Source organism: Botryllus schlosseri, chromosome 2 (assembly GCF_051294905.1).
Source record: "Botryllus schlosseri isolate E-star chromosome 2, Bs_hap1, whole genome shotgun sequence".
Lineage (NCBI taxonomy): Eukaryota > Metazoa > Chordata > Ascidiacea > Stolidobranchia > Styelidae > Botryllus > Botryllus schlosseri.
Window position 1 is genome coordinate 39,922,333 of NC_137237.1, and position 20,724 is coordinate 39,943,056.

Below are 20,724 nucleotides of genomic sequence, written 5' to 3' on the forward strand. Positions count from 1 at the left end.
TGTCAACCATCAATGTAAGTGAAAGAGACGTGAAAAGAACATCACATATCAACAATCGTATCAACAACCTACTATAAAAAATCTGTAAACCCAGGGTTAATTTCACGTGATACTCGTGTGATACATGGACGATAAGAAGCGCCCCACTACGAAACGATGAATTTCACAAAAAGGTGGAGCTGGCAAGGATTATCGAATCGTAAAAATGTTGACGCTATTTCTTTTTCCAAACTCATCAATATATTTTAATGTATAGGCGAGCTCACCTCATTTTATACACTACTGCTTGTTTACCAATATATACACGTAATGCTTCTTTGTTCATTCAGCTTTATACTACAGTGAAAATAGTTGGAATACAGAATAAAGAGATCATTATAGAGAGCTAATAGTGAATGTGCTGCGGCGAGGTGCAATCGTGAGGAGCGGCTGCGGATTTTAAACATTGGACCAGTTATGCTGCGAAAATGGTCCTTTCAACAAGACAACGAGATGAATTGTAAGTTTACGTTTAACCTTAAACTCTATATCAATCTCTCTGAGTCACTTCCCTGTATGGAATCGGTGTCCTGTGCTCACACAATTATTTATTATTTTTTATTTATTTTGATTAAATTACTTACACTCTGAGAATCATCGCTGCTCACCTCTTATATTAGGCAAAACGTACCGAGATTTCAGTATGGCTAGAAACGTTGTCCCTTTGAAATGCCGATTCTATCTTCAATATTTCTCAGCTCCCCTGAAAATTTTCAGCAGTAATTAGTTATGGTAGTTCGCAGATTTTTTAAACGTCATTAGTTCTACTTTTAGTTGTTCATTTTTAAAAACCAGTAGGATTTTCAAGTTAGGTGTCACTGCTCAGAGCGCATAGTCACTCACGACCAATGTTACCTCTAATTTTTAACGAGTCTGCGCACGCTCACCAACCCAGACTGAAATCAGTGGTTGTTTTTGTCAATAAGTTGCGCGTGACAGAAGGATTTCTTCCATAGAATAATTAAAGAATTGAATGAAAAGTTGCGCGTGACGTTTGCCACCAATTCCACTCTGGTCACCAACTCACTGCGCAAACCTTCGGACAACAATGTGTAACGACTAAAATAAGGTCATCACTTCAGATTTTTTGTGCGCAACTTAGATTTTCTGTGCGCAGAGACCGTGTCAGCACTGCGCATTTGCGCACGTGCGCAGCTTATAGGGAACATTGCTCACGAGCACGACGGTCACGCTATGTATAAGCTACACAAAAGTTGCCAATTGCGCTCAAAATTCGTGTTTCAGGTCAGGACGCACCACCTCTGCTCAAACTAAACATCTGGTTTCCTGTGCTCACACAATTCTTTAATTTTTAATATTCTTTATCAAATTACTTTAACCTGGATAATCATCGCCTGCTCACCTGTTATATTAGGCTTGAACTAGAAGTACAATTATAGAACAACTCACTTTTCGAAAGTTGCAGCTAGAATTAGAACGAATGACCTTTAAAAATCCACTACCAAGTAACTAAAACACAACTAACTACAACTGATAGCCTGATGCAAATTACTGAATTGCAAATGAGCTTAGAGCTATTGGAGATCGGCATTTTAAAATGAATGGATTTTGAGTTCGAAATGGGAAGGGAATTGCTTCGAACCCAAAACCCGCCTTCCTCATGAGTGTATGCCACTGTTAGTAGTGATGACTCTGAGCTAGCAATGATTGCAAGAAGATCACGGAACAGAAAACCCGTATCACGACTCACACCAAACGATTACACGAGTTTTCTAGTTGATCTACAACTAAACTATTTTTAAATACGGATCCAGAACTAGCCTACTCACTTTCCAACTCCACAACTATAGAACTAGGACTACTCACTTTTTGAAATCCGCCACTAGATAGAACCAGAACCATCGGCCACTATCAAGGAACAGAACTACTCAAAAACAAAACAGTAGTTTGTTGACTATCTATTATATAGGTATGTGTACAAGTCCTAAAACACAAATGTAAAAGATAATTTAAGTAATGAAGATATAGTATTAGTAAAAATGACAAAGTACAATCTGTAAATCTAGCGGCCATGTCAACCTACTGGCCAGTATGGAATTGGTGTTCATGGCTTGCAGACTTCATCTTCCATAGTTGCATGCGGTCACAGTTCGTTGATTTTATTTATTTAAATTGAAAAAAAGTTGGTGGACTCGGTCAACCCAAATGCTTATATTGCAGTTAGTATGTGGTTGTGGTATATAATGTTTTGACCTTTTCTTTTACCAGGATATATTGACTAGTATCTGTTGGGAAATCACTTCCACCTTGCCAGTTGCTGACAAGCATCTGATCTCTTGTAACTGACTAAGTGCATAGCTATTTGAAATCAGTAATCTCACTCGTTACGCCGCAAAGTCGGCTCTGTCACGCGAGAAAATCACATGAAGCAGGATTCATTTTTAAAAAAGGACCGATATTCCATTCGGGTCTACTGGTACAAAGTATTCATTGTGCATATTAAAATCAACATGATCTCCTCCTATTATGCTCAATGTAACAACAGTGCTCGAACTTGATCTTTTTAAATATCAATGTCTCATTTTCTTTTTTACCCTTTTCATTCTGTTTCGTCAAGCAACTATGCCTTGCCGTTCATAGAATGGCCTCAAACCCTTATATTGCAGTCCGAATGTCCTGAAAATTGAGGAAATCTATAGTTGTGAAGTCTACATTCTAATGCATATATTCTCTACTAGTTGCTGGTTATTAGTACCCTTGACGAGTGTCAGCCGAAAATATTCGGGTTCTTTTCAATATCAATATACTATTCGATTGTATAATGCATATAAGTAGCCTACTATTAAAATATCCTACCTGACATCTTCTCATCTCAGCATATCTCAGTAACTTAAATCATACTGCCCTTCTAGATTATGCCTACCTTTTTCTTTCAGAAATCAAGCTATTTCAGATTATTTACGATCGAACGGTTACGAAAAAACATTCAATGCATTCAAAGCCGAGGCCAACCTTGTAAGTACCGTTCGATTTTTATTTTATTTTATTTTTCTTCTGATGTGCAATTATTTGGTAAGTAGGCCTATATTGGATGGCATTGAACCATTTTAACATATATTCGCAAATGGTCAGCTAATGCATATGCACACAGTGAATCAGATTTGGACAACTAGAAAATTTTCAGATTTTATAAATTAGAGTAAAATTAGAATGATAGCTGTACAGTAGGGTTGTTCAAAAAAAACTTTTTTTCCAAATCTCGCTCGCCTAGTGACTAAATCGTCAGGTTGTCCAAAAAAACGATGCACACCAAATTTGACTCAATTCCAACCAGTAACGGCCGTGCAATCTTGAATTGAAATTTTTAAATTATTAATAAAAATAAAAAAATTAAAATTCTCAAATTTTTCTGTCAACCCCATGAAATTGTTGAGCTGTCTTCAAAGACGATGCAAAACAAATTTGAGTCAATTCCGACCAGTAGAAGCGAAGCTATTGGAGTTTTTCGTTGATAATCCGCGGATCAAGGATAATCCGAGAATTATCAACGAAAAACTCGAATAACTCCACTTCTACAAGTCGGAATTGACTCGAATTTGTTTTGCATCGTCTTTGAAGACAGCTCAACAATTTCATGGGGTTGACAGAGAAATTTGAGAATTTTAATTTTTTTATTTTTATTAATAATTTAAAAATTTCAATTCAAGATTGCACGGCCGTTACTGGTTGGAATTGAGTCAAATTTGGTGTGCATCGTTTTTTTGGACAACCTGACGATTTAGTCACTAGGCGAGTGAGATTTGGAAAAAAAAGTTTTTTTTGAACAACCCTACTGTACAGTGTATTTTCCAAATTAGATTAGAATTACGGTACTTTATTCGCAAAATTTTGGATATGGAAATACATTCAGAAATAGAAATAAATCCAACAAAAATCATTTAGTTCATATCGAACCAGAGCACATTCTAATAAGCATGAGAATAGCAAATATCAGTCCACCAACCTTGGCTCATTTCAGCGATAGGCCTACCGTTCTTCTGCAGCATTTTCAGTAAAACCAGAAACGAGTTTAAAATAGAAATGGGAGCTGAGCAGCATTTCACAAATTAGATTGAAATTCGATGACTAACGTTTTGCCTGAGTCAGCCTAATTAGACCAATCGAAATATCTATCTAGCTAGTAGTCCAAGTCTGCTTTGAGCATTTATCTTAACGACTACAATATACCCACATTGTACAAATACGCGGAATGACAGCATAGGCCAGGAGGAGTGTGCAAAAGGGCTCTTCAAAAATGACTTTTTTTCTCAAATCGTACTGGCTACTTGATAAAATTGTTATGTTACCTAATTTAAGCCTACACACAAAATTTGGTTCAATTCCAGCCAGTAACCGCTTTGCTACAGAAGAAGAAAGTTTCTATTTATTATATAAGAATAAATAATAAAAAATTTGAAAATTTTCTGTTCACCCCATGAAAGTGTTAGGCTGTCTATAGAAACGATGCTCACCAAATTTGGTTCAATTCCAACCAGTGGAAGCGGAGTTTTTTTTCGACGGCAATAAATAGAAACTTCCTTCTGTAGCAAAGCGGTTACTGGCTGGAATTGAACCGAATTTTGTGTGTAGGCTTAAATTAGGTAACCTAACAATTTTATCAAGTAGCCAGTACGATTTGAGAAAAAAAGTCATTTTTGTAGAGCCCTAGTGTGCAATCTGCAGCCTGAAAAGAAACATTTTGTGTCCCGCAATGAAGTGGCAATTTTGAATTGTTTTCTGCCTCGAAATAAGATTCCAATTTAAAATGGTGAAATGAGATAAGTGCCCAAAACACTCGAGATAAACTGACTTTTGCGCATGAATATTTTTAGCAGTATTTATCCAATAAGACTGCAGACAAACGTCCTCGATGGATCGTCCTTTTATTAAAGCTCAATTAGAATGCTGAGATAGAAACAACGTCGAGGGTCTAAAAATGGCTCAAAAAGCAACTAATTTTTGATTAAAACGAAACTACCAAATTCTTTTGCAGCCAGGAACGGTGGAAAAGAAATATGAAGGTCTCATGGAGAAAAAATGGACGTCAGTTGTGCGACTGCAACGAAAAGTAGGAAATGATATTAAATTGTTGACTTTTAACCTCGATGTTATGAGGTGCACTCATGATGATGTGTGATGTCATTACAGTATGAATGGTTTGGAAAGTTGAAATATATACCTTTTATGCGACTACAAAGAATATTATGTCAGTTCGAAATGACAATAAAGATAATTTGTTATTTTTTTGATGGCGTTTTGTGACAATACTGTGGTTTGATCAGGACTGCACAGATATGTCATTTCCAGTAACGTGAGTAGCTTTGTATGTTTCATATGCTGAGATCTAACTAATCCAAGTTTCAAGGTTTAAGCAATGTAAAATAATATCCAATCTGTAATTTTTGTTATTAAATAAACACTTAGCAGGAAGAAGCGTATCATTCCAGTAGGGTATTCATAAAAATCATATCTCCCTACCCGACTCGATTCATCGCATTTATGACTCGAATCATTGGGCTTAGCCCTAGTTATTCATCCTTATGCTGCGAATGTATTGGTGTAATCAATTGGTGTTATCTTGAGGTTATGGATTTGGAATCCAAGCTGGGCGAGCTCCAAACTGAGACGCGAGACGGCATCGTACCTCGGGACCGTAAAGACCCATCAGAATGGATCCCACGGCCGCCCGAACGCTTTTCGTTGAGTGGACATCGGACTCCTATAACGCGTGTTGTGTTCCATCCTGTATACAGTCTATTTGTTTCAACCTCAGAAGACGCAACGATAAAGGTTTGATTTATGGCGGTGTTCGGAAACTAATTTTACTTGTCATGCTCCTCAATAAACCGGCCTTACTGGAATCCATCGTTGCAATGACTCAAGTCTGAGTTGAGTCGCCATTTTTTGGTGACTTGACTTGAGTCATTTTCTTGAATACGGAAAGTAACTGGACTGGACACTGGCATAACTGTGACTCAACTTGAGTCATTTTCTTCAATATCAAAAATGACTCGACTTGGGTCGAGTAAATCTGTCTATTGACCCGACTTGTACTCGAGTCGCAATTTTTTGCTGACTCAACTCGTACTCGAGTCATTGTGCATGACTCCACCAAGTCATAATGACTCGAGAGAAGTCGGCCAGGAACTAACTGTCTTTTATCTGTTTGCATGAACCTCTTAAGAGCAGAAGTGGTCAAAGTAGTCAAGCAGCAGTAGAAGTAATGATGTAAATTCACTACAAGTAGAAGTAACGATTTTCAAGCAAGTAAAAGAGTAAGCATTATGGGCCTAGTTTTGCTTAAAAAACTGAAAACTGCCAAGTAGATGTCAGGGTGATGAATACGAGTCAGGGTCTCCACTGTAAGACTCGAACTCTGTGGTGAATTTACAATGTCTAAAACTATTAATGTAGCATCGACTTGTGACTTTATTACAACCCTGCTGGAATCTGTGATATCAATAGTTACCTGTAGCAATTCGTACCCCTATAGATCTGGGACTATGAAACCGGTGATTTCGAACGGACCTTGAAAGGCCACACCGACTCAGTACAAGATGTTTCTTTTGACAGCCAAGGAAAACTGTTAGGTGAGTTTTGGTCATAGTATTCCATATAATATTAACACAAAAACAATGCTTCTTCATGGCTATCAACAACTGTTCCGTAGACTAATTCCAGATTTTGTGTAGTAAGAGAGTCCATAACTTGATAACTACACAGTTTGACATTAGGAAAGATTGCAATGGATGTAGTTCCTCTACTGTACACTGCGGCGATTGGTAATTTCTATATCACTACCTTACCTTGAAGAGATCTGGAAATAACTGTTGTTGTTGGTGGCTCCTACTGGTGATATTCCATCCCTCAAATTATAAACGGGGCTTCGACGCTTGAATAGTTCGTAAGCATTTTTCGAATTCATTGCAGTTATGCCCTCTATTCTGATACTTTTATTTTCATTGACGGCTAACTAACTATATTCAATTGCAAAGCAAAAGCAACTCTTCCCACATGAACATTCATACAAGTTTGAAATGGGAGGGGTTTCGACCCTGAAGACCCACCCCTGGCTACGCCACTGTTAGTAGTAGTAACGACTGAGCAAGCAATGTCTGCAAGACCATCACACAACAGAACACCGGTTTCATGACTCACACCAAACGACAACATGGTTTCTAGTTGTTCTACAAGTATTTTTAATGCGCAATCAGCACCAGAACTGATCTCTATTCAACATGCTCAACTAGAACTACTCACTTTCCACAATCCACAACTTGAACTAGAACTACCAAAAAAAGTAGGTAGTTGACCATCAACTCTCTTTTCAAAATCTGGAACTAGAACTAAAACTACTAAAGAAGTAAAAGTATGCCATACGTGATCCATATTAATTTCTGTCATTAGGTGCCGTCATAATGGGAATCGTATATTGTTTCTAATCGTCAAACCCCAGTTCATGTTGTTGCATTGCGTTTATCATACAGTGTTGTTCAAGCTTTGCTTCATACTTTTGCCAAGTAGGCAATAAGTACCAATTCTTCATTTCTCCTGACATTGGATATGTTCAAGTCTTCTCAAGTACTGACTATGAAGTTGTTTTTGCCTGTTAAGAAGTCTGTGTGGCAGATGGGGCCAGCCACAATGATTCGAGTACTCCGAAGTAGGCTACTGTGTAAGGCCCTGTAATCTTCGATTGGTATCTCGGCACACATATCATACAATACAAATCTAGACACGTTACTTGAAATGACATAATATCTGTAAAGATGTGATCAACCCACAGAATTTTCACTAATGCAATGAAATAGGCATGGTCGAAAAATTACCAAATTATCTCAATTGTGATGTAGAACTGGGATTACATTCTTTGTGGTAGCATAAAATCTGTTGTGACATGATAATGAGTGACACTTGACTTCAATCTTCATACTAAATGGAGAATTAAAATTTTCCCATCCCTACCAGCAAGGAAATACAATTGACAAATATTATTCTTGTATTGACAATGTGTGAAGGTGCCTTTTGATGTTTACATTCAAGGTGAGCTATATAGAGGCGAGTATTATCATATGTTCACATCAACTCACAATTAATACAATATTTCTATTTTAGAAGCAAATAAAACCTAGTACATTACCCCTGGTTCTTTTGTTATATCCTAACCTTTCAAAATATCCTTCAGCACTGTGGAAAGGATGTGTTCATTCAGGTCCACTACAAAGGTGTCATGCTGTGTCTGTTAGTTCATCACTTCAACAGCGGCAAATAGTCTGAGATGTGGTCATCGCTCATCGGACTTGTACTAATGACTGGATGTTCATAATGGGCTACTGGAACTAAACCTAGACTTCGAACCGAGACCTACTCATTTTTCAAAACTAGAGCTAGTCACTTTGCAAAACTCGCAACTGGAACTAGAATTAACAACCTTGAAAAGCCGCAACTAACTAACTGGAACACAACTCCATAGACTATATATTCAATTCCGAAATATCTCAATTCATTTTCATTTTATCGGAATCGAAACAACTTTCCACATGAACATCGGTACAAGTTTGAAATTATAGATGTTCCGTCCCTCAAAACCCACCCCCTGGCTACGCCACTGTTAGTGCTGATGACTCTGAGCTAGCCATGGCTAGTTTGCAAAGTTTTCAAAATCCGCAACCAGAACCAAACTACTTCAAAAAATATGCGGCTATAACTAGAAGTAGTGGAAAAACCCAATAGGCTCACCTGGGTAGTTAGTTTACCATCAACTATCTAGATTGGTAGTTTGTACAAGTCTTTTCTACATGTAATGTAGCCTATAGCCTAACGTCCAATGCCTATTGTACCAACAAGATACTTTGGTTATTTGAGCTTAGAGAATGATTGTTATTATCACTCACATCGAAATAATGGCAGTTTTCTGTTTCATTAATCGAATACTCTGCATATATCCTCAATGCCTCAGCTACATATAGCCCAGTAGGCTTATCTTATCATTCAAAGATGCTCTTTCCAACTACTGCACTTGAATAGATATTAATCATATTCTAATCTAGTGATGCTAATTTGAAAATTGTCTCCTTAATTAAGGACAGGTAGCATTTGGGATGACATAGTCCATATGTGTTTTGTGACAAAATAATGTTCGCTATTGTTTTTCAAGTTATATTTACGCAATTTTATGGCCTTGTCCCTAGCACTGCAGTATTTGTGAAATTTTGTCAACTAGATAGGTTGCTGGTGCCGTTGTTTGTTGATATAAAATGTTCTTGTCATCTTGTGCACCAAGTCATAGCTACTGAATCATTGCCTTATTCACGATGTAGTCTGCATGATGCAAATACCTCTGCTGTGCAAACAGCTACTCTATAGGTTGATATCCAAACATCTGTTATATAATCTTTATGGCACTGTCGGTCATTTTTTGTTGCTTCTGAAGTTTGTAGCTACATTTTGTGATGTTGTCTGGACATATGGTGACATATTTTGTTGACATTTCCAATGGTGTGTATTCTATCATAATGCTTGTAATCTGCTTCAGAATGCATTTCATGCATCTCTGTCGGGTTGGTGACTATTTGCTTGATTTCACACCAGATTAGATCAAACCTTAGGACTATAGTATTATACATACTTCATCTTTAAATGTGATGAAGGCATAAAACCGGCCTAACTAGTATGGAGACTTATTTGACTGGATAATTCTCGTTGTTCAATTAGACTAATTAGCCTGTCTGTCGTCTAATTCTAATCTAATTTGTGTAATGTTTGTATGCTTTTGATTCTGAATGAATTTCTGGTTTTTCTGAAAATGCTACAAGAGGAATGTATAGTGTTAAACGAGTCTAGCTCGGTTTACAGACATTTGCCGTGGTCGTGCTTATGTGAACGAACTCTGGTTTAATATGAACTAAGCTTATTCGTTGTACTTTGTAATTCAGAATTGAATTCAATTTCCGAGTTTCTTACGAATCAAGTAGTTATAATTCTAATCTAATTTGAAAAGGCATTTTCTAGTTTTCCAAGTCTGCTAGTATTGTAAACAGTTTGGTAACATGATTTTATTGGTTGTTGCCATTCTATAGTTCTCTACCCTTGAATACCAGTATTGACGGCAAATTTGAAATCCCATTGTGTTGTTTCATTGCTGAAACGTGCTTTTGTTGGTATAAATCAAGAATTTTCCTTCTATTTCAGTATCATGCTCGGCCGATATGACAATCAAATTATGGGACTTTCAAGGATTCGAATGTATGAAAACGTTGCACGGTACGGCAGTGTTTTATTTATTGAAGATCGTGGCGTAGATTCAATATTTGCTCGCCACAAAGTTTTATTCATTACCGTTAGGAATTCCGGGTTTGGTTGTCAAACACACTGACATAAAAATTTCACTCTCCATTTTTTCTATGAAGAAAAACACCTTGTTATTGTTTAAAATGTGTTTTGTTGTTGCTATCACTCCTCAAAACTGTTTTAAAGTACATTTACTCTACCAATAGAGGGCACCACTTTGTTGTTGGCTCTTGGCACAAAGTGCGACGAAATAGGCATGGTCGAAAAAATCTTTAATCTTTAATGTGATGTACTTGTGAATTAAGTTGCTCATTGGCCAAGAAAATTTAGCGAAATGCTAGTAGAAGTATGACCCCCTTGAAATCTTTCTGAATTACAGAATATGAACCCTCCTCCCTCCAGGATTCTGAATAGTATATCGATACACTGAATTAAAAGTATGCGTGGGCATTGCAGCATTTTAACAGATTATACGACTCCTACTTTATGACTTCAGCCTGTGATATTTAATAATTGATGCAGGTTGCAGATGGTCGCCGGTCACAGATATTGTTGAACGCAACTGTATATCAGCAATTCGCCCAGTGCTATTTGTTCATTGGAACTTTAATCTCCATATGCAGCGTTGAGTGACATACATATCTGTGGTAATAACCACAGAAACATTGTACACGTTTTATCATGATTATTTTAGTTTATTTCTGCTGAATTTATACCGTTGAATAGTATGTTGATGTTGAAATGAACCCGAATATTTTCGGCTGACACTCGTCAGGGGTAATCGCCAGCAACTAATTGGATAGACCATCGTATATCGAAAGTTGTATCAGAAAAGACGACCTCACCGGGATACGATTTTCGTTATACAATGTTTATTTCAATTCTCTACTAATTGCTGAAGTGTGTCATCTGTTTTATTTCAATATCAATATACTATTCTGAGTGATACTGCCAGATCTGTCCGTTGTGCAGGGGCTACCCACTGTTGATAACACACTGTCAAACATGTGCTTTTCAGGCCATGATCACAACGTGTCCTCTGTATGCTTCATGCCCAACGGCGACCATATTGTATCAAGCAGTCGCGACAAGACTATCAAGTTATGGGAAGTGGCCACAGGGTAATTCAGCTTGTTTTATGTTTCGTGCCTATAGAAACGTCTCCTAATTTGGACATCATATCATATTCAGGAAGAGATGGTTAAACAAGTCATCGTTGTTACTAGAGCAGAAGTAGACGTAATGGCATGAAGTTTTGCGCAATTACAAGTAGAAGTAGCCATTTCGAAAACATGGCCAAGCTATTTCAACAAGAGTTGGAAAGTGAGATGTCTCAATTCTCAAAGGCACTGAGGCTACTCCTGCTTGAGTAAATAGTTTATAGAAGTAAATCGTCACATACTTTGAACATAGTCAATTGGAGAGTACTGAAACCTGGTTTTCATGACAATTTCAGTCGCGAGAGTAATACACACCTATTTCGAACTACTTTTTGCTTCGCAAAATCCAACATGTATAAAGCAACTATTTTGCCTAAAAACTGTTTGTTGAGGTTTAAGTTGTGTCTAAAACATGACCTAAAAATAAAAAAATTTGAAAAAGCCGGGTTGAGATTGGCCGCCAAAAATGAAGTACTGCTGCCATGATTTTGGGTCCTCCTAACTTCTAGTGGCTGTGCGATTTCACCAGACGAGCCATGAAATAGCTAGTTTTTCCATATTTTGATAACCCCCTATACTACAAAGCTGTAGAAGTAAAATGTTTCTATCTCATATCTCATAGAACTAAGTCTTAAATTGACAAGGATTGAAGTCGCAAGCAAAGTACTAATTTTTTCTGCTGAAATTGATGCGGTGAATTGCAGCCCAGTGTATCAAAAGTCTATTATTGATCTTAGTACTGTGAAACATACCCTATCAAGTCAACTTCTAGCATACATACGGCTGGGGCTGAGAATAGCGACTCTTAGAACTGCATGTTAGCAGTAAAAGCATCCCTAACACCTCGCGGCGTGGTGAAACATATGGTGGCATGATAGATGTGAATGTTTGTGAATTATCGCAGGTATTGTATCAAGACTTACATGGGGCACAGAGACTGGGTTCGGATGACGCGGCCAAATATTGACGGAAGTCTTCTTGCCAGCTGTTCCAATGATCAAACGGTTGGTATTCTACAGTGTTGATCAGACAATGTCTAAATATCAAGGGCTGGCCAATATCCAGGACCCGCGTGATTCCATTCTGAATCGAGTATCATTCATGATGACGTCATAACAGTATGAATGATGTGGAAAGTTGAAATATGTGACCGCAAATAATATAATGCCGGTTCTACTCATCACTCTAAAGATGATTTAGTGTTTTTTGACTATTCCTATTTCTTTGCACTTTGTGAAAATGCTGTGAGTCATCATGACTTAACAGATATGTGATTCCAGTAACGTGCATAGCTTTGTAATACATGTTTCGTATGCTGCGATATGACCAATCAAGGTTTCAATCTTTAACTTTAGGTTAGGTATCAATGTATGCGGTATCATATCAGCCTGTGATCAAACGAAGTGCAGCGTTCTGCAGTTGATCACTGACAAGATATTTTGCATATTTTGAGCCCAGGAGGTCTGGCACCTTGAAATCGAATACTTCCTGGTCTTACTCTGCTGGCTTGCGGGGATGAACAGTGGATCTGTGCCTCTTTTAGATGCCCTGAGCTACAATATGTTAAGATATGTTGGCATTAGGAATCCGAGTATATCCGTAGTTCGATTACATGCGTGATCTGAATTTCCTTTCAGATTCGTATCTGGGTGACGTCTACATCGGAATGTAAAGCAGAATTGCGAGACCATTCGCATGTGGTTGAGTGCGTCTCGTGGGCACCGCAGACATCCTATCCTAATATATGTGAAGCCGCTGAAATGGAGGTAAAATTTGAGTTTGCGTTCATGGCTAAGCTAATGGTAAGTTTCAGTTGGGGCTGATCAGAATAAACCACCCCCGACTACGCCACTGTTTGCAGTGATGACTCTGAGGTGGCAATGTCTGCAAGAATATCACAAAACAGAACACCGGTATCGCGAATCATGACAAACGATGACACATATTTTCTAATTGCTCGGCAACTAAGTTTGTAAAATGCCCAATTCTTCAAAACGTGCCACTAGAACTGCTCACTTTAAAAACGCACAATCAGCTACTGCAACTATCACATATTAAAAGTCGTACCGTAGCTAGAAGTAGAACTAGTCGCTTTTCAAAATGCGCAACTAGAACTCTTGTCAAAACCTGTAGTCCAGGGGCGGCCAACCCGTGGCCCGCGAGAAGGTTTTGAGTGGCCCGCGAGGTAATTTACGTTATCGTAGGGCAAGTTTTTGTTGCAGTTAAATCGGTGGAAAGTTGCATTTATTCATTTATTTTCGAAAAAAGTTGCAGAAGTTGTATTTTGACCACATTATGCTCGGTTGACTAAAAAAAAGGTCAATTTTCCGGTTCAGCTTCCAAAATACCCGTAAAAGCGTTACTTCGGTGCTGATTTACGGTGTTTCAGTCGAATTTGGCCGTGTATTTCACCAAAATCGAAAATACTTTCATGAAAAATCGAAAAAGTTGCAAAATGTTGCATGAAAAATAAGGACAAAAGTTGCAAAAAGTTGCACTATAAGATTCCTTCAAACAGATTAAAACAGCATTCTACATATGTTACGAGTATTTAGGAAGCTGTAAGAAAAAGTTGCAAAACTTGCTCTAGTTATCAGTTATAATATCGAAAAATAAATTAGCCAGGTAATTTTTGTGAACTTGCAGGACCAACCAAAAATTTGATTAGCCTGGCCGCTAAATACTGGATTCCGATGACTAAAATATCAGTTCCGATGCATTGGCGTCGCCAGGAACCAGCCGCGTTTTTCGTAGATCTTCGTATATGACCATGAGGTGTAATATTTCGTGGCAGATTTATTTGACTTGAATTCGTCTTAGCTCTTTGCGCGATTTATTGTCACTCGATTACTTGCTTTTAGTATTGGGACTCCTCCTGAAAATTAAAATACGTCCAATTTACAGGATTGAGTCTATCTATATTCGCAACCTGTGGTCCAACATGCGACTTAGCGTCTACACCAGCAGAAATATTTTCGTCAATGAAACCTTGGCACAAAATGATAGACACATGTTCGCCGAAATCTTCGATATTGATATGTCCAGGCTCCGAATAATCCATTCTTTGCTAAATGAGCCCAGCGGTATATGAAAGTACCATTATTATTGACAAATCATTAACTATGAAAAATTTTCACGCCTTGCGCGGCTAGATCATTGATGTACACTGGGTTTTAATGACATAGTTTTCATCATTACCTAATTCGGTTCGCTCTTATTGGACGACTACTAAAAGGTCATCAATTTTCTAGTGGCCTGCGCAATAGTTCGTAAGTCTCGTGTGGCCCTTTAGCCGAAAAGGTTGGCCACCCCTGCTGAAGTCAGTTGGCCTTCAACGAACTACATTGCTGACTTGATGTTATCAAGAACTTACATCAATTGCACTCATAGTGGATAACGAATAATTTCGATTGAACTTTTCAGAGACGCAACGACACAAAAGTGGGTCCCTTCCTCGTGTCCGGGTCCAGGGACAAGTCCATCCGCATCTGGGACATCTCCATACAGCAATGCGTCGTGGTGCTGACGGGTCACGACAACTGGGTGAGGGGGGTCGCGTTTCACCCGCGTGGCAAGTACCTGCTCAGCGCTTCGGACGACAAGACCTTGAGAGTGTGGGACGTGAAGGGCAAACGATGCCACAAAACGCTGGCCGCCCACGAACACTTCGTAACTACCTTGGGTGAGTCGATAGCTAGTATTCTACTCTTGGACCGATTTGAGATTTTGTTGAATGCAGCTTTATTGTGTTAGTCAGGGTGGTCAATTATTTTTTCACCATAATTTCTGCTTTCATTTTCAGTCTTTTATGATTTATTTTCTTATCTTTTCATTTTCAGTATTTATGTTTGGACTTTCGCACTCAAGGTTTTACGTCAACGGTTTCAGGATTTTTTCAAATTGGGAGTCATCATGTAGGTCAGGGGTCGGCAATTATTTTTCCCCACAAATTTTTTCATATATATTTATCTATATTTGTCTTTTTACATTTGTTCTGGATTTATTACCTGCTGCACAGGTTGTCCAGCCTTTTTATATTTTTTATTATCTAATTTTCATTTCTTCTTGCTTGAACCTAGAAGTAGGAGAACATATCTTCGTTCCAAAACCACTTTTCTGACGTTCATTTTCTACTTCTACTTGAAGACTAGGTTCTGTAAATAACTTCCACTACATGTAATCGAGTAGGCATTTACATTGATTCGTTAGAAAGACTTTGCGTAACATTTTTGACCTCGGATCAGCTAAATTGCAGGCTTGTAATGACTCGAGTCGCGATATTTTGGTGACTCGACTTGACTCGAGTCAATTTTTCAAATGCGTAAAATGACTCGAGTCGAGTCAATTTTTGTATATGACTCGACTTGTACTCGAGTCACCGTGCATGACTCGAACCAAGTCATATGACTCGAGACTAGGACGGCCAAGACAGCCATTTCAATGTAACTTCAAAGAATAGTAAAGTTACCGCACGGTTGGTATTTCATCTATCAGTTCTGATACTTTGAAAATAGGGCCAGAAACTGTTGGGACTGAGGAAAATTACCAAGTTATGAATGCGAGCCATTCTGTATCGCTCGAGCAGAGTTGAAAAAGTGGATTGAACTTGAAACGGAACAGTAAACACAATGACTTGGACCCGAGTCACAATACTATGACTCGGAATAGACCCTCTACTTCTCAAACTTTTTAAGGCGCGCCCCCGTTATCCTCATAACACAAAATGCAACCAGAATGCTAGCAATTCAAACGGATAGTTTGATGGCATGGAAGGTTGTGACTGTTGATGAGAGTGCTCTCCAATATGAAATGAGGACTATACACAGAGCAAAACCGTGAATTGGAGGCAAATCACGTAAACCGTGACAATTTTTTTCACTTAACCGCGGCTTCGCACCCCACTTCATATGCTTTGGGGAATGTTACGTGTGTTGTAAATTGCCACTTTTTTCTGCTAAACTTCTCTCTACCAATCTGTTCTACAAGATTCGTGTAATGGTACCGAAGTAAAAGCGACTATAAAGCAGTGTTGGGATCAAGTCACTACCTTCGAGTCACAAGTCATTTCGAGTCGTTAAACATTTTGACTCGAGTCAAGTCAAGTCATTCGATTTTTCAACGTGACTCGAGTCAAGTCACAATTCAAGTCAAGTTGCCTTTTCGAAGTATGAGGCATGATTACGTCATTACATTTTGCTAGATGTCTAATACAGATTGAATGGTCATTGATTTTGAACCGATGAACGAATATAGAGTTGAATATATACACGCAAGAAGGCGCTGTATCGCTCACATATATACGTAAAACTGTTATACTACGTAATTATTCGCATATCCAAAGTTTAAAGTTACCAGCCAAAATAGAGAATAGAGAAAGTAATTAATAAGATGCAATACATTACCCACTCACATATTGATATGATACAATTCGAGCCTGTGCCAATGGTTGAGGACTCTATAAACTTTATTCGAATTCAATTTCAATAAAACAAGATGTTTGGTTATGGTAAGAACAGAGAACAGAAATAGAATTTGCCATTAAATTACTTTACTTCTAGTTTACGGCAACATAAGTTGTAAGAATCCATCACTTCGTTTGTGGTAAATTTATTTGTAAGAGAACAATAGAGCCTCAGTGAAACGTACGATCATTGAATGATTGGTCGCTCTTACAAGTTGCACCAGGGTTTCGCGAACAATCCGAACGTATGCAAGATACACGGATTTTTATCGACACCGATTACTTGATGACTTGAAATTGACTCGTGAATTTTGCTCCGAGTCACGAGTCAATCCATATTTCTGATACGCCAAGTCAGGTCAAGTCATTTTAGCAAAGTGACTCGAGTCATACGAAAAAGGTGACTCGAGTCAAGTCATGACTCGAGTCATCCCAACACTGCTATGAAGCGGGCACAGCCTTATATGAGTTTATTGTCAATTGTTACACAGAACGTCATTGTTTCACTGTGATCACTCATCTTGTGCTAAAACGAAGTACTGTTTATTGTGTCATAACCTAACGATATGAATTGTGAACCTGTGTTCGAATGGAGAGCATGTTTTATATGCAATCTTTACTTTTGTTCCATTCGAAAGCACTTTGGTCAAATTAAGGGGTTGTTCCGGTTATCCGGTATTCGAATTGAACCAAGTCGACTGTATTTTGTGAATTTTTTATATCTTGTATTTTTCAGATGTCCACCCAACAGCACCGTACGTCATAACAGGAAGTGTCGATTTACTAGCCAGAGTGTGGGAGTGTCGCTAGCATCGGAACCGAGTCTGGCGCGCTTTAGTCACCGTTTCAAATTAGAATCTACGGGCTAAACCCCACCACCGAGTGACTGAATACGGCTTTTTTCCTCAGGCCCGCCCCGCTTTGAAACCTTACTAGATAAATGTGTCGTTGATTGTTCGCTTGTGATCGGTTGTGTTTACGTGTGTCGCGATATCCGCTTTTTTTCGAACATGCACTATTATATCGAGTGTTTTTAAACACCGCCGGTAGAATCATGGAGTTTCCCACCTGAAAATTTGTGAACGAAAATACGGTAGAAGCGTGCCTCTACAATGTCGGGAAACAGATCCGGGTCCGCGCCTTTGTTATTTCCGAGTGCTAGGTGGTTTGCAGTTGGGGCTGGCTGATATCAAGTACCTGAGTGATACCATTCTGGATTGAGCAATCTAATATCGCATGTTTTGATCCTATAACAATATGGATGATGTGGAAAGTTCAAACGCGTACCTTTTATGCGGCCACAAAGAGTATAATACCAGTTCTACATCACATCAAAGGTAATGCGGTATTTGTTCGACCATGCCTATTTTACTGCACTTTGTGACAATGCAGTGGGTCGATCACGACTTTACAGATATGTCATTTCCAGTAACGTGTGTTGCTCTGTACTACATGTTTCGTATGCTGCGATACGGCCAATCGGGGTTTACAGCCTCCCACAGTGGAATATTGTATCGAAACTATAATTTACTCTGATAAATTATCTCTTGATGGCAGGGAGAGTATCATTTCAGTGCTCGAAACAAATATCTCTCACTACTCAACCGGAATCATTAGAAGGAATACTCCATTCAGACTCGAGTGCTCGGATCATTGTGCCCAGCCCTGGATTTGAATATATTATACTGCCGCTGCACTTTGAAATGTAACGTGGAGACCATCAGCTGCTACTGCGTCTGACGTGCGTAACTTGAGTTATCAAGTATATCTGTATCGTAAACCTGCTTGTATTTATTAACGGTGTTGTGACTCCTGTTCGTCTTCGGAAATCCACGTATCGGGCGGAAGAGTATTAAAATTCAGGCTTGAGTCGCGTCGAGTAGGGTACTTCCGCTGAATTTTTCGCTGGTCTGTGGCGAGGACAAATTTTGTAGCATCTGCCATCGGTGTTGGTACTGTTGCATGTTTGCGGTTTGAAGCTTAATAAATTGAACCTTATATGTAAAAATGGTGGGTTCCGAAGACGTGTGTTGGGCAGGGAGCTGCTTTTTTTTAATTAGATTAGAATCGTAACGATAGCCACACGTTTTCTTTTCATATTGGATTAGCATTAGGATGACTAAATTCCAGTGTTGGGATCAAGTCAATACCTTCGAGTCACGAGTCATTGCACATTTTGACTCGAGTCAAGTCAATCGATTTTCGAAGGTAACTCGAGTCAGGTCGAGTCACTTGATTTTTGGAGGTGACTCAAGTCAAGTCGCCTTTTCGAAGTAAGAGGCAAGATTACGTCATTGCATTTTTCTAGTTTGGATTACAGGTTGAGTGGTCATTGATTTTGAACCAATGAACGAATATAGAGTTAAATATACAATATACATGCAAGAAGGCGATGTATCGCTCACATATGCGTAGAACTGTTAAACTGCGCCTCAGTTTGTAGTTACCAGCCAAAATAGAGAAACAAATTGATAAGATACCCATTTACAAATAGTTATGATACAATTCGAGCCTACGCCAATGGTTGAGAACTATATTCAATTTCAATAAAACAAGAGGTTTGGTTAAGGCAGGGCTGGCCAACCTTTTCAGCAAAAGGGCCACATTCGATTGACGAACTGTTGCGCGGGCCACTAGCCGCGCGAAGCGCGAATTTTTTTTTAAGTTAACAGATCAATAATATTGTCACCTGACTATATTGCGGGCTTGCTGTATATCGCTGGGCTCAGTTTGCAAGGACTGGGCTATTGGCGTCTGGACATATCGATATCGAAAGTTTCAACCAACATGCGTCAATCATTTTGTGCCCAAGGTTCATAGTCGACGGTCTTTCTGCGAGTGCAAACGCAAAGTCGCATATGTTGAACGACACTCTGTCTCGCAATCGCGAATATAGTTAGATTCAATCTGATACATTAGGCGTTCTTTCATTTTCACACAGGGATATCTAGAGCTCTCTATATCCCTGTTTTCACAAAGGGGCAACAACATTAAAAGCAAGAAATCGAGTGATAACATGTTGCGCGAAGCGTGTAGAAAAATTTTACTTTTGATAAATCTGTCGCAAATTATTCTGCTTTATTGTAGCCTACGAAGATCTACCAACATGTGACTGGCTCATGGATCTGCCAATGCGTCGGAACTGATATTTTAGTCATCACAGCTCAAGTGTTGCGGCCATATAGCCTACTAATCAAATTTTGGTTGGCCTCACAAGTTCACAATCTGTGCAATCCATTTTTGATAACATTAGAAATTTCGGAAATTACCTCGCGGGCCACGGGTTGGCCGGTCTTGGGTTAAGGGGAGAACAGAAATAGGCGTTTTGCTATGTCATTACTTTATTACTATAGAGTTACGACAACGTAAGCTGTAAGCTTCGATCACTTCGTCTGCGGTAAATCTATTTGTGAGAGAACAATCGAGGCTCAATGAAACGCACGATCATCGAAAGATTGGTCGCTCTCACGGGTACACCAGCGTTTTGCGAACAATCCGAACATATGCAAGATAGGCTATAGTGATTTCTATCGACACCGATTACTTGATGACTTAAAATTGACTCGTATATTTTGCTCACGAGTCAACCCACATTTCTGATACGCCGAGTCAAGTCAAGTCAAGTCATGCGAATAGGGTGACTCGAGTCAAGTCATGACTCGAGTCATCCCATCACTGGTAAATTCGCACAAAAATGCAATTCCTAATTAGGAAGATATACAACAAAAATCAAGTTCACTTCATGTCAAGCATGTGAATATAGCAAATGTCCTC

At 38.8% G+C, this 20,724-nt stretch overlaps 1 protein-coding gene and 1 long non-coding RNA gene across 2 annotated transcripts in view; one reads left to right on the forward strand and one right to left on the reverse strand.

Annotated features, from left to right (window-relative positions):
- Positions 1–20,724, reverse strand: part of LOC145459277 (uncharacterized) — a 416,587-nt gene that overhangs the window by 246,778 nt on the left and 149,085 nt on the right. The window lies entirely within an intron of this gene.
- Positions 301–18,958, forward strand: LOC145434650 (lissencephaly-1 homolog). The gene is made up of 11 exons (XM_080311988.1): positions 301–499; positions 2,937–3,015; positions 5,033–5,107; positions 5,623–5,829; positions 6,533–6,629; positions 10,231–10,302; positions 11,348–11,450; positions 12,394–12,493; positions 13,127–13,255; positions 14,913–15,171; positions 17,687–18,958. The coding sequence occupies exons 1-11, from the start codon at positions 468–470 to the stop codon at positions 17,758–17,760; spliced, it is 1,227 nt and encodes a 408-aa protein (XP_080168114.1). The 5' UTR covers positions 301–467; the 3' UTR covers positions 17,761–18,958.

Bases quoted from the DNA above. Each gene is read 5' to 3' on its own strand.
- LOC145434650 (XM_080311988.1), top strand. From the start codon at position 468: ATGGTCCTTTCAACAAGACAACGAGATGAATT. The intron at 500-2,936 runs GTAAGTTTACGT...TTTTTCTTTCAG, and splicing joins ACAAGACAACGAGATGAATT to AAATCAAGCTATTTCAGATT. The intron at 5,830-6,532 runs GTTTGATTTATG...GTACCCCTATAG, and splicing joins CAGAAGACGCAACGATAAAG to ATCTGGGACTATGAAACCGG.